This window comes from Coturnix japonica, chromosome 11 (genome assembly GCF_054131305.1).
Source record: "Coturnix japonica strain WE chromosome 11, WE-NBRP24, whole genome shotgun sequence".
Taxonomy (NCBI): Eukaryota; Metazoa; Chordata; class Aves; order Galliformes; family Phasianidae; genus Coturnix; species Coturnix japonica.
The window spans coordinates 8812314-8826467 of record NC_140673.1 but is presented as its reverse complement, the minus strand read 5'-3'; the positions used below and the strand labels follow the sequence as shown (position 1 = coordinate 8826467).

The following is a 14154-nucleotide window of genomic DNA, read 5'->3' as shown; positions in this document are numbered from 1 at the left end:
GTAGGTGGTGGCTCTTTTCTCCTCCTTTGATGCGTTTGCCCGGGGCTGCGGCGCTGCTCGTCGCTCCGTGCTGGTGTGCTTTGTTACCTGTGGGCTTCGTCTGGTAACGCTAATCTGTCCTTGAGTCTTGTTGTTGTTGCTATTCTGCGTTATAGAGGTAATATAATCTTATTTTAGGAGTTGAGCTCTCTAGATTGTGTTTTGTTTCTCTCCTAGGGTCACGCTTTTCTAGAAGGCAAAACAACACCACCGGCAATCCGTGTTTGTCTTTCTAAGAGCTGAGTTAGGGGCTGGCAGTGGGAGTGGATGCGTGCTGTGGTTCTGACGTGTGACAGCAGCCCGTAGCCATTGGAGTGGTTAAGCAGTAAGAAGGATTGGGGAGAAAAGCGTTTAATGCCAGTTGTTGGCCTACAGAGCACGGCAGGTTCATCCTTTCTGTCCGTAAGCAGAAATGGCAGCGATTGCCGTGCCCCCGAGAGGCATCATCTGTGCAGCTTTGCCACCCTGGCCCATGAGGAATACCAGAGCTATTATTCGATGCTTGAATTGGTATTTATTGAGCAAAATCAGACTTACAGAGGTCTTCTGAGGGAGACATCTTGGAAATTTACCAAGCTGGTTTTGTTTGTTTGTTTGTTTTTCCAGCTGCAGTATGTGAATGGCTTAATGATTTTGGATTGAAAGTAGGGATTTTCTTTAAAAGTTGGCTTCAGCATTAGTTGTCAGTATCTTTAAACTTATTCTGTAGGGAATGACAGAAAAAGGTTCTTTTTTTTCTGGGGCTTTCGAGCTTTTGCATTTAAGCCAGAGCATTGCTTAATGTATTCCAGCAAGGTTAAAGATGAGCCCTTATGGTGCTTCTGGGAAATAGCGGTGTTTGTTGTGGGGTTTGCATAAAGCTGCTAGTTTCAGGGTGGCTGAACTTAGTGCAGTTCTACTGTGTTTATTGATTACTGAACTAAACTGCATATTTATTATCTAAGAAATCGAAGTATTGTTTTCATATTAGTAATTGCCAATAAATATTGCTTGCTTTCTGTTGTAAAACAGGATGAGCATATTATGTTTTTATGTAGGGCTTTGTCAGCTCTGCAGACGTAAGAGTTGAAATAGGAGTCATGAAAGTTCATACAAGTCCTTGGTTCTGGGTCTCGAGCCGTCATGTTCTGTGAGCTCAGCTCTGTCGGCTCTGCTTGTGGCAGGTCGGGTGCACAGCGCTTTGGCAATTACATAACCTGGTGTTCTGAAACCCTGAAAGGCTTTTGTTACTGGAGTTAGACAAATGCTCGGCCCACAGCTGAAAGTCTCTGTATATATGGGGTGAGTTTCTATCGCATGCGTAAAGCAACTTACAGAGTGTTTCTCGGTTAACAGCGTATGGGAAGGGTGATCCAGAACACATTCCTTAGCCTTGGTTTCTGTGCTGGTCCAGACATCAGAGAAATGTGACTAGAGGAGGTAGCAGCTCCTTCTGACCTCAAATAGTGCCATAATGTTCAGTAGGAAGAGGTGAACAAACACAATTGTAGCATTTCCGATCTCACTGGTCTTGAATTTGATATTATCTCTAATGGCTGTGAAGAAGTGATTGTGACTGAAGCAGGGAAAGCCTGTATACAAGGCTTGCACGTTTGGAATACAAATGCTTCCTTTATACTTAGAGCAAAACAGAAGAACTGACCTTCACCTTTTCTAAGAAGGAAGGAAGTTTGTTGGGATTGGGTGTTTTGAGTGGATCACAACCCCAGCCATGTCTCCTCTGAGCTATTGTTATATGCATTCATACAAAGGAATTAATGGATCCTTAGTGTTCTAATGGGTGCCAGATTTTATTTCTTTTTTTAATCCTTGAAATATTGGAATTCCTTGAGTGTGCCAGAGGTGGAGGATTTTTTTTTCCTCTGTCCTCTCTGAAAGAAATGATTGTTAAAGAAAATGGTGAGTTGTTGTGATCTTGATTTGATTTGTTATATCAAATGGGTGCATCTTTTAGGTCCAGGGGATGTACTTTGTGTTCTTAAAAGCGTACTGTAATATCAGCAAAATTGTCCATGCTTTTTGACTGTGTGCAGGGAATGTCCTGGAAGAAAATATTTGGGATGGGTACCATTCCTTGAGGCTTAGTCGTATTTGATGATTGCTACATCCAGTAACTGGCTCTAATGGAGTATTGTTGTTATTCTCCAAGGAGGTGTGAGAACGGTCTGGCTCACAGCATAGGCCACTCAGAGTAAGTTGTCTCACTTGTAAAGTGCCTTGCTAATTTAGGAGCGTACTAACACTCATCCTGAAGGCATATTCTATGAAGAATAGTTTGGACAAAGAGGTTTTTTGGTTTTGGTGTTGTTTGTTTTTTAAGGAGTGACAGTTGAGTTCAGCACTTGTATGTATGTGCTAAGGAAGCGTGAGGTTTTGTGCCTTGGTATTTTCTTGAAGGAAATGGTAGGACAGGTCAAATGACATATTTTCTGATAACCAGGGGTAGGTGGCACAGCTCGCAGTGACTGAGAGGGAATGTCTGACCTTACCAATCAATTCTGTGAGCACTCACTTTCAGCATTAACTCCCAGTGCTGGCAGTGAACCGCTTCAATTCAGAAAAACCACTTTCCGAAGGGATAGTTCAGCTGTGTTGATGGCATTATGCGATTGGACTTCCAAGTACGATGTATCGTTCAGTATCCTTGTTATATCTAACATAACAAGTGGATGTCGTTTTGGAGTGTGAGGTTTTTGTCTTCTCATTCTACTGTAGTCACAGAAAATGTAGCTGGAAAAGCTCTCATTTGTCTAATGTCCCAAAGAGGCTGAGCTAAATATATATCGTTCCTGACAGATGTTTGTTTATCCTGTTGGTTTTTTAGAGAAGTCTGTAATTACAGAGATTTGGTGGCATGTCTGGCAGTCGGTTTGAATCCTTATTTATCTCTAGATGTTAGAAGAGCATGAATGTTTCTTGCCACACTTTAAACACGTTTCTTCCTTGTCATATTCCCAGGGGATGTGATGGCAGTGGTTGCCTTCCTTGTGCAATACCTTTCACGTCATAAAAGCAGTATCTGCTCTCGGTTCTGCTCTTCAGACAAAACATGTGGATCTTTTCCAGCTCTTTTTTTTTTTTTTTTTTTTGTCTATAAAGTTGGGCTTTTTTTTTTTACTTTTAATTTCCTCCCTCCATCTTTTCTGTGGTCTTGTTGTGCATGAATTCTGTAATTAGATCTTGATGTAATGGTTCTGCGTTACGCTCAGCAGTACAGGGGAGACATGAAAAATGACTTCATCTTTGCAACCCTTAACAATCTCATTTATTCACTAGAATATGATGTTTGTCATTTTTACCTCAGCCCAGAATTGTTGACTCACTCAATCAGTGATTCATTAAGGCTCCATAGCTTTTTCTCTGCAGAACTACTGCCTACTCAGTTGTTCCCATCTTGTAATTGTGTGGTTGTAGGTTCCTGCTTTACAGCTATACTTATATAACTACATCCTATATTCAGACTTCTTCTTCCACTTGTCAAAATCATCTTGAACTATAATTCTGTCTTCCAAATTGCTTTCAGGCCCTCTGCAGCTTGGAATTGGTTCTCAAGATCCTTGGCCAGTGTGACAGAGAATTCTGATTCTTGAACCTTGAACTGTACATTCTCTCCATTTCATAGAGAACTTCTGGTGGATACTTGTTAAATGTGATTCTTCCTCCAGCCTCGCTGCCAGTTTTTCGCTACTAAGTTGAGACTTATCTCTGGCATTTAGAATTGTGAGAATATTATGGGAAGAATTTTAGAGTCAAGCTAAATCTGTTGCTATTCTACTACTTACACAACATATTATCCTGCCACAGTAAGGAATTTCTCTGGCTTAACAGGCCTTCTTTTTTACAGGACTAAAGCCAAATAAAAACTGCCCAAGTCCAGTGCTTGCCCTAAAGCTTGTCTTGGGGGTTTTCTGCAGTGAAAACAAAGGAATCCATGTGCCTTTTAACATGACATTTACCCCTTCTAGGTGTCTGAAGCGATTCGTTACAATTGGCATCATCTACAATTAAACGTTAGCCAAGAAACTTAAAAATAGCTTTGTCCTGATGATTAATATTTTCAGAATTCAAATGCAGCTACTTACTGCTGTTTGCAGATGTTGCCAGTAGAGCCAGGAAGGGAGGAAATGAACATTGTGTATCTAACAGAAGCAAGTTGAAACTAAATACTCTCATCTGTTATGTGGAGCGGTGCAGGCCAGGACGTCTCATCATTTTTCCCCAGCAGACCTGATTTCTTTACATTTGCTCATTTGCAAATGAACTGATTTGGTCTGCTTGAAGCTTCTCGTGTCATTCCTGTTTGTCTAATGGACATAAAGCTCGGACTGACTCTTTACAAGTAACTTTTTGTAAGTTAAATACAATCAAATGAGCTTCTGTGCTTACCAGGTTTGCCAGAGTCATTGGTAGCTGCACACACACAACTATGGGAAGGTAAATTAATAAGTTAGCAGTTGTCAGGATTCTTTACGACACGATAAACATCAGGTAAGGTGGCTTGTAATCAGTGGTTTCAGTGACTCCTTGTCATTGAGCCTGGTTGTCATTAAAACTGAAGAGCCTGTCTGCAAAAGGTAACATGAAGCAGGTAGCCAGATGATGAGATTAAGCTCTACCTGTACTTTAGTGTTCCTCAGCCATCATTGCCTTTGCTACTGCAGCTATCCTGTAACTGCATTCTTGCAGTGAGAGTCACCTGCTGGGTTGATTTAGTAACTCCATGCTTAAAGATGCTCTTGTTCTCACTTTCCATGTATCTGTGCAGGTAAAGTGAGCTGGGAACTGCTCAGCTTCCCTGTGTGAAGTGTTACATAAGCACATTTATCCAGATAGCTGGTAGGTTTTGATGAGCATAAAAGGATCCACTTGCATTCCTGAAGTAAATCACATAATGTTTGTTTTGGTGAACCCAAGGCTCTGAATACGTGGTTTTGGTGATCGCTATCTTGGAAAATGGGGCTGGGAGTCAAAATTCCTCAAGACTTAGAAGCGAAATGTAGCCAGCTCTGCCCTTCCCACCACTCCCTTCAGTCCTCCCCTTTCTTTGGGCAGTACGTTATTACTGATTCAAATGGCAGTAAGAAATAAATCTTTTGCTGCAGTACTTAAATGCCTTTCTCTCATATTAAGGAGTTGTATTGCTGGAGTTTTGTCTGCTTTCTTTCTTCTTTTTCTTACCCTCAGTTAGAATTGTTCTTAAATTAAGACTATTTGTAATACAAACGCCAAAGTAGATTTTTCACCTCATGTCTACATAGTTTTGGCTGGCAAAAAGTTTTCTTTGTGATTGGATGTGGTGCTAAAGTTCAAGAAGTCTTTATCTCCTATTTCTGAAATGAAGTTATTGTGTAGGAGATGTGAACTATATCCTGTTGCTGGCGGTTGTGTGAATGTGAATGTGAAACGAGTGAGATGGGATCATAACTACATTATCATCTTTTTTATTTCTCGTATCTTCCCCATCCTGAAAATAAGTTCTGAAGGCATTTATGCAAATAGAAGTTGATCCCTTTATTGGCAGGGATTATTTTAAGTTATTCTTTTGTTTGTGAGGACGAATAGGTCTGCAGGTGTTGGTAAAGTAGCTGTTAAACCTTCCCCCTGCTTGGTATTTCCCGTTGTGCTGCTGAAGGCAGAATATGGGTCAGGCTGACAATGAGTGTGACCCAGAAGAGCTTTTCTGATGTGATTCTGAGTGCTCCAGAAAAAGCACTGAGCTCTGGATGGCATCGGAAGGTTTTGCTTTTTTTACTTTGTGCTGTTTTTCATTTTGTGTGTGTGAGATAAGAAATCTGTCTAGAAACTGAGACCTATATAAAGTATAACAAAAACATAAGGCTGACATAACACTACCTACACCTGAAATGTAGATCTTAAGGCTTAAAGATCTCAGCTGCTGGAGAATGTATTTGACTAATTGTTTATTAGTGTTTCTTTCCTATGTCAGGATCAGACCCTCTGTTGAGCTATTTGTTAAGCTGTAATCATGACAGAGAAAATAACTCTTTCCCTTCCTTAATGTGAAAGACTTGCCTGCAGGCTTTTGTTTGGTTTAGTTGGTTTGCGCAAGACTTCTGAACGTGGCTTGTACCAGGTAGTGGTGCAGGACAGTGTCAGGCAACGAATACTGTGCAGGACCACGTTGCACCTTAATGCATTGTTTTCCAATTTGATCTAATAGTTCAAAGTAAGGAATTGAGGCTTTTTCTCATCTTAAGCTGTCCATTTGCCATGGCTGAGGATGCCAAAGCTTCTGCATTTGAACTAATTTTTTGCTCATCACCAAGTTGCCTTATGGGAGTTACACGAAGTGCACTCTGGAAGTGCAGAACTGCTTTTGTGGCATCTAGAAACAGGAGGGAAGGATCTGTTTGCTTGAAGTGCTGCCACAACAGATCCAAGAATCTCACATTTAGTTGAGTTGTAGCAGACAAAAAGAACTGTGATCCTGAAGTTCAGTCTGACACAGCTTTTGCGGGATGACCTTCTGGATACTTGTTCCCAGGCAGGAGGCAGCCAGGAGCAGTGGAACTGAGTGGCAGACAGGTTCAACAAACGAAAAAGTAAAAATTGCTGTTTAGTACAAATGGCGTCGTTTTCTCTTCCACTTCCTGATTAAAAATCACATTTCGTTATTTATGACTTCATTTTCAGCAGCATCGGTTTGAGCCATGAATTACTAACCCGCTTTACATGTAGGAGTGGAGGCCTTGGTGAGCCCTTGAATGCCTGTCTGAAGCAGAGTTACAAACTGAAATGTCTCCCCTTCCTACCAAAGAAGTTATGAAGATTCATCTGAAATGAAATTATAGAAACTGCTTTTTTTTTTTTCTGACCAGTTTCCAGTCTTTAGACACTTGGCTTTCATGGAGGTTCCAGTCCCCGTGTCCATATGACAAATGAGGTGCTGCACTCCTTGTTAGTAAGTAGAGCTGGAGTGACAGCAGCTCTGTTACCTTATGGCTGAAGCATGCCTTTGTTCTGCTGAAAACTGTGGCATAATGGAGACCATTAAGATCTGGCATAAGTTCATCTGCTGGGTTTGCAGTAGGAAGTGGCTGAAGGTATTAGTCAGTACTTGGGCAGAAAAAATCTGTTAAATCTCAAAGCGTTTTACAACTAGTTTTTTCTTAATGTGCTGTTTATGGAGATCAACAACCTGTAGAAAATGTCCATTTCTCTGCTGAGGTTTTACATCATCACGTGGCTTCCAAGAATGATCCGTATTGTAACTGGGCAGCCCTGATGTTTTTAACTTGTTAACGTGATCCTGAAGAATAACTAAGAGCTGCTGGATGGACACTTCTGTTTTGATTCGTAACTGTTGAATTGTTCACTGTTAGAGTCTTACAGCCCTGCAACTCAAGGGTTGAAATTCATCCATGTGGAAGCCTGGAAGCTTTCTGGAAATGTTTGTGTGTTTTGCTTTTCGTGGCATTTTGAGGTTGTAGCATCTAAAAAGTCAGTAAGTGAGGCAGGGAAATGGCAAGAGAAGATAGCAGCATAGCAGAGAAATACTATCGCATGCCATTGGTCCATTTGGTTGGTACGTCTACTGTATCGATGGGGGGTGTTGATGTTTGTCTTTGGGGTTTTTTCTGTTAGTCTTATTAGACATTAGACTTGCATTATAAGGGACAAGTTAGTTTTGCTGGCAGCATATTTTCCTCTGCATTCTGTGAGATAATAGCTCGATAGTCAAATCGAGATGTATGGTTTAAGCAATTTGTGCACTGTGCCTCTCTTCTCCCTGATACTGAATTAACAAGGAGCAGTGTCTAAGCAGTTTTTACTTTCTTTGTGATGTTTATGAAAGTACACGTTCATATTCCTTTCTGTGTGTCCTGTAATGCAAACCTGAGCTACCTTCCATCTCAGAAAGGGGTAGCTCTTGATGTAGAGCTCATAGTGGAAGCATATGAGTTGTAATAGAATATGTATGAGGAAGAAGATAATCTGTCATTATCCCGTGCTGGCATGTTCTGTGGGTTTTTTCCTCTCTTCTGCTCCACCCGTGTTGGGCCATTGACTCCACCCTCTGTTTCAAATCGGTGCAGCTGCTGAGCCGGCTCAGCTGAGGGAGCAGGGATCGAGCAGAAACAGAGTTGCATCACTGTTTTCCTACATTCTTTTTCTCCACTCGGGCTCAGGGCAAGAATCACGTGCTCTTTCTTTTCATGCATAGTAAATAACCTTGGCTTAACTAATTAAAAATAGAAAAGAGGAGAATGAAATAGTTACGGGGACAAAGGGGAACATCTTGCAGAGCGTATGTCTGGATGTATAGCATCTGAAACTGAGTCCAAATTGTTTTCCTATCACTGGTGATATGATTTCATTTGATCTAATGCCATCTTGAATTAATTTATAACTTACATTTGCAACAGACAGTAAGAGATACACTCCCTCTATACTGTATTGTGTAAAGTGTTTAGAAAAGCTATTACAGATTATCTTGAACTGCCACTTTTGGAGTTTATATCCCAGTATAAGCAGCTGGTACTAAACAGGTTCATTTTGAAACAAGCCAAGCCCCAGTTTTGAGGAAACTCAGTAGTATGAAGAGGCAAGTAACACTATGTCAGAAAAGGAAATCTAGAGTATTTTAGTCTTGTATTTCATTCTTTAAATTCTCTTAAAACATGCACTTCTGTATGTTTAACTGCTGAATGTCATCATGCTGTGATGTGTAGCGCTTGGCAAAGAAATAAACAAACCTCCCAAGCAAATATGAAACCCAGAGGGCTGCTGAGCAGAGATTTCTCCTCTTGTCTCTGGTATTGATAAATTCCACTAAAACATCAAGTTCTATTTCTATTTTATTATGGTAATTGAAATAGGTTTTGTGTTCAAGTAGGAATTGTTTTGCCTTTATACATCTGAACTATGCAGTGCTTTGCTGAAGAGAATCAGGATCAGAATTAGAGAGGTATTTGGAGAAGCCAGGAAACCTTAATGGTTTACTTCACATGAAACCTTAAATGATGCTGTAAGTCACAGATAGGCCTTCTGCTGTGCAGTCTTTGAGTGAAAATCAGATTTTTCTTCAAGTTTCTGTTTCTAGTTAAACTGTTACCTTTCTATGCTTTTTTTCCCCCCCTGGTGTTGTACATCATGATGACTGAGTAAAGGCTTCCACTTTCCCTTGAATAAATTTGTTGTGACCTAACTGTGAATCCATATGTTTAAACAGACAAAAAAATCTTAGTGCTGTTTGTATCTGTTTTCTAATACCGGCACTTTATTGTTTTTGGTCTTTGTAGAAAATGTTCCAGAAGAACTGCGAGAGCCATTTTACACAGACCAGTATGACCAGGAGCACATTAAACCACCTGTAGTTAACTTGCTGCTATCTGCAGAACTCTACTGTCGTGCTGGGAGCCTTATTCTGAAAAGTGATGCTGCAAAACCACTTTTAGGTCATGATGCTGTTATACAAGCTCTGGCACAAAAAGGCCTTTATGTCACTGACCAAGAAAAATTGGTGACTGAACGAGATCTTCACAAAAAACCCATTCAGATGGTGAGTGTTAAATTTTGGATGTTTCTTATTGTGTGCTCCCAGTAACTGCATCTCTGTTTCTTTTTAACCTGCGTAGCTTTCTTGAATTATTTTTCTCAAATGCTGTTAATTACAGGGGGCTTATGGTTGTTTTTGTTTCCATCTCCTCATAGCTGTGAATGCATGTGTTTGGTTTTTTTCAGTGCTAGTACTTGACAACACCTATCATTCTACTTAGTCCATGTTACTTGTTTTAATGTGACAGCAATATATCCTTTTGTAAAGACTTAATAATGTGCCTTTGCTTCCTATACTTGCTAATTAAAGCACTGGTTCAACAGATGGATGATTCTATTACTAATCTATTAAGGCAGTGGATTTTGCTCTTTGATTGGAGCTGAAGGGAAAAAAAAGCTGTAGAAATGGTGGCTACTTGTGGCCACCAATGCCAATCTTTTCCTTCAGATTGCCTATGAAAGGACACTCTGATAGAACAATGTTTAGAGTGAGATATTTAAAAATATTTAAATGTATTATTTAATATAGTAAACAGTATGAGACTGCTGAGGCTGAGATGGCAACATCCATTCAAACGCAGAACATTACTCAAGTCTGTTCATTTCAAATCACTCACTTCTTTTTTCAACGTTTCAATAGAACTACTGTTCCTGCTTTACTCAGAGGTATTTGTGCCACAATCTGGTATTTTCAGATTAAAGTATATTGGGCACAAGGATCAAAATGTCTAATAGAGAAAGGACTTGTATAAGTTTTCTGTGATCCATTAGCTGAATTCAGACTTAACAGTCTACTTTTTACCGTCATCTTTTTTGTTTAAATCTGACCTGTAGCTTTTGCTAGAGTAAAGGTGGGTGAAAATAGAGCAATGTTTTTATTGTAAGCTCAATAGCAATATGTGTTTATTTGTTGTAAGAAGACTAACCAGCATTTGACAGAATATGACTAAAGACAACCTTTCAGTTTGTCAATTGTTATTAGTTGGTAAGTCGCAGGGTTACTGACTTGCAATCAGGAGTCGATGACTCTTATTTTATCTGTTTCTTGAGAAATTGTAAGAGGCATCTCAGAGCTGTGAGTTGAGATACATCACTGTTCTCTAGTTTAGTTTGCAAGTGTTTAATTCAGTAATTTATGCTGCTTGAAATTGATTTCAATAGCAGTCTCTTATTTGCCTAGTGCGTGGTTGAATATTTCTGGCTTTTTCTTGTGTTGTTTACGTGCAGTCCAGCAAGCAGTTACTCAAGCATGAGTCTTGTTGATATCCATAGATATTTATTCTGCCTGCCTGGGTCACTCATCCCTACCTCAGTGCTGGCAACAGATTCTAGAACTATAGAATGGCCTGGGTTGAAAGGGAACTTAAAGACGGTTGAGTTCTAACACCCTGTCACGTCAAGGACACCTCTCTCTAGATCAGGTTGCACAAAGACCCATCAAACCTGGTTTTGAATGCCTCTGGGAATGGGGCATCCACAGCTTCTCCGGGCATCCTATAACAGTGCTTCACACCCACACAGTAAATAATATTTTCCTTGTGATTGAACTAAGTCTACCATCTCTTCTCTGATAGTCTGTCTCCAGCTTTCCCATAGACACCCTTTATTGTGAAGGTCTACAATTATGTCTCCCCAGAGCCTTCTATTCTCCAGGATGAAAATCCCCAGCTCTCTCAGCCTCTCTTCACAGCAGGAGGGCTCCAGCCCTCTGAGCACTGAATCAGATGAGAGAACTGATGCTGTTAGGCTGGCTCACAAGCAACTGAGCAGAGCCTGTGTGATAGGGAACAACGGAAACCCATCTGTCTTGGGCAGGAGGACAGCCAAGTCTAACATGGTTACTAGCAGAGAAGTAGTTACGGAAAGTGGAATCTCAATTTATTCTGAGCCAATGAGTTTTAATTTGTTGTAACAGAATGATGTCCCTAAGCAAGGGATGTTCCTAGCAGCAGAACTATATCTTAATTGGGAAGTATCAACCTTTTTCCTTGCTATGCAGTTTGTAAAGCTGACAGGGGACTTCAAATCTGGCTGATGCGCTATTTCTGCTCTTAAAATAATCCCCTTGATATCTTCTGGTACCATTTCCTTAGTGTTCCATATGTCACAGTTTCTCCAAGTCTTAGATAGTAAGTTACATATCCTGTTTTAGAGCATAAAATGAGTTTTTAGTTTTGTAGAACAGAAGATTTGTATGTGTAATTAACTCATGCGCTCCTCTCTTAGGCCAGATTGTGTTAAACCATGCTCAGACTAATTCCATGCAATGTAATAGAAAAATATATGGCAATCTTTGTCTTAGTTAGCTGGTCTTCCCTGGAGGGAAGGGAAGAAGATGGTGTATGTTAGGGGACAGTTAGTGTTTTCTGCAGAGATGTATTGCATTTCTGGAGCTGAAAAGGGATGAGCTATCTTAGAAGAATAGGAAAAGAAGTTGGAATATGGAATGGTTTGCTTTACTTTTCGTGTTTGTAGTGAGGCGATGGCTGCGGTGATGAATTTGTGGTTTACTTCACATGTAACCAGGATACTTCCTAAATCAGCCATGTCAAATTTTGGCCTTCTCAATTGCTTACACAGCTATAACCTCGCCTTCCTTTAGGATGTGCCTAACATACTGAAGACTTAAAAAACAATCTATGAGGCGGATGTATTTCATTCTTTAAGTGTTCAGGTAAGGATGGGTGCTAGTTTGTTTCTTAGTCATTACTGATTCGTCTGCATTGGCATCTAATTTGAGAAGCTGCGAGTTTTTGTAATTGTCTGTATACGTGCACATACTAACACAGATGTGCACGTGCATAATTTATAAATGTATTCATTGGTTTCTTCTGGTGGAATAAATTTGGGAGAGGCCCACCTAGGAAATGAACAGACAGTAACAGGAGCAAAGGCTTTTCTTAATCGCTCTCCTGTGTGGGGGTACGGAAGTCTATGTGGGGCCTGGTTAATTTCTGTTTCTTGGGTTTGTTTTTCCAGTTCAGTGGAAAGTCAGGTTTTATTTCAGGCTTGTTCTGATTTAAAAATTTGTAATTTAAAGTGTTCCTAGAAGACTGTGTCTTTAGATAACATGATATGTCACTTCAGTGGTACTTCTATTTCTGTTCTCAGTGTCTTGCAAGCCCTTCAAAATTTAATTCTGAGTTTATTTTTGTTAGGTCGTATTTGATAGGATCCTCCTGTTACCTTTATTCTTGGCAGCAGGGCAAAAGAACCAAGTGGTATGTCAGAACTCCAGTTGGAAATTCATGTTGTTCTGGCTCTGCTACATTAGACTCAGGCACTGCATGAATAGTGGAATGGCTGCATCTCTCTTAGATCTCATTTAAGGGCTGACTGCTGCTGGTACGTGGTGTATGTAAATACTATCTCCAGGAAAATGTATTTATTTATTTTTCATGTGTAATGGTTTCAGTAGCAGAAAATATTTAAAAACAAATGGGAAACCCTGCACTAAGCAATGAAAGGCATAGTGCTGAGTAAGCATGAACTCTGACTTGGGAAAATAATGCTGCAGAAAAAACATCTGCCAGCTGGGCAGTGATCTTCAAATGACATCCGTGTGTAATTACTTGGGAAAATTACTCTCACTGATCAAAAAATACTTAAATTCTCTGTATATCTGAAGTTTGTCATCCAAGTCTCTAGCGAAACTCCAGCAATATGTTCGTAATAGCTGGTAGGATTAAAAATTGTTACCTCTTAAAAGTCAAGAGGATGTGGACATGGATTTTTAATATAAAAAGTACTAGTCTATCGTGTAAATTGTTTATCCATTCAGCTGCAGATTACTTTCTTCCTTGAAAATGTCTCTTGTGAAGTCTGGCAATAATTCTCTTAGTAGCAGGGAGTGGAGGCAATTCCTGTGGCCTTGACCAGTTCAGGTATTGTGTTGTCTGCTGCTGAGTTGGTCATCACTTCTGAAGTGTGTGTGGAAGGAGAGGGGAACTCAAAGCGAAGATCTGCATCTTTCTGTGGGTAAGACAACAGGCACTAAGTAGTAACTAAGCAGTTAACTCATCCTGCAATCCAGATTTCTGATCTCTTACTGAGTGCATTTAGTTGAAATGACAGTCCCACTCATCAGAGGAATATTTATCCTTGATGAAGGACTCCGTCAGCTCACCCAATTAGCTTGTAGCTACATGCTGCAGCCTCTGCATTTTCATGCTCCAGAATTCCTTCAGCTCTGTAAGGCAACAGGAAGTGTACTACACACTTGACAGAGCAAAGGAATAGCAAATGGCTCTGCCTTGAAGAATTTGTTTTCTGGTTTTAGGCGTGATGTAACAAGTTTCCATTCCTGTGTGACTGTGAATTACTTGTTAGTTGAGGGTGCATAAAAAAGATCAGACACTTATTCAACTTAAACCAGTAGACATTATAATAAGTAAGTTAAAACAAAGGAGACTAATGTTAACTGACTTGTGATACTGAAGTATCTTGTGTAAGAGAGTGTTTCACAGAAGAGTAAACAGTAAGCAAATGTAGTGATGAAGTAGAACCTGAATTTAAAATTGCTTTATATTCTTAGGTTTAGCCATTATGGAGTCTAAAACACTGCACAGATCGGGTCAACTGGTTTTAGGCTGGGAT

At 40.1% G+C, this 14154-nt stretch overlaps 1 protein-coding gene across 7 annotated transcripts in view; it reads left to right on the top strand.

Moving 5' to 3' along the window:
* The window catches only part of CAMSAP2 (calmodulin regulated spectrin associated protein family member 2), a 63814-nt gene that overhangs the window by 736 nt on the left and 48924 nt on the right, over positions 1 to 14154 (top strand). For 5 of the 7 annotated variants that reach the window (XM_015869458.3, XM_015869456.3, XM_015869460.3 and 2 more), the window contains exon 2: positions 9303 to 9562. The exons of the other annotated variants lie outside the window; for them this stretch is intronic. In XM_015869458.3, coding sequence (XP_015724944.2) covers positions 9303 to 9562 — 260 coding nt within the window. The remainder of the gene's footprint in view (positions 1 to 9302; positions 9563 to 14154) is intronic. 7 annotated transcript variants of the gene reach the window in all.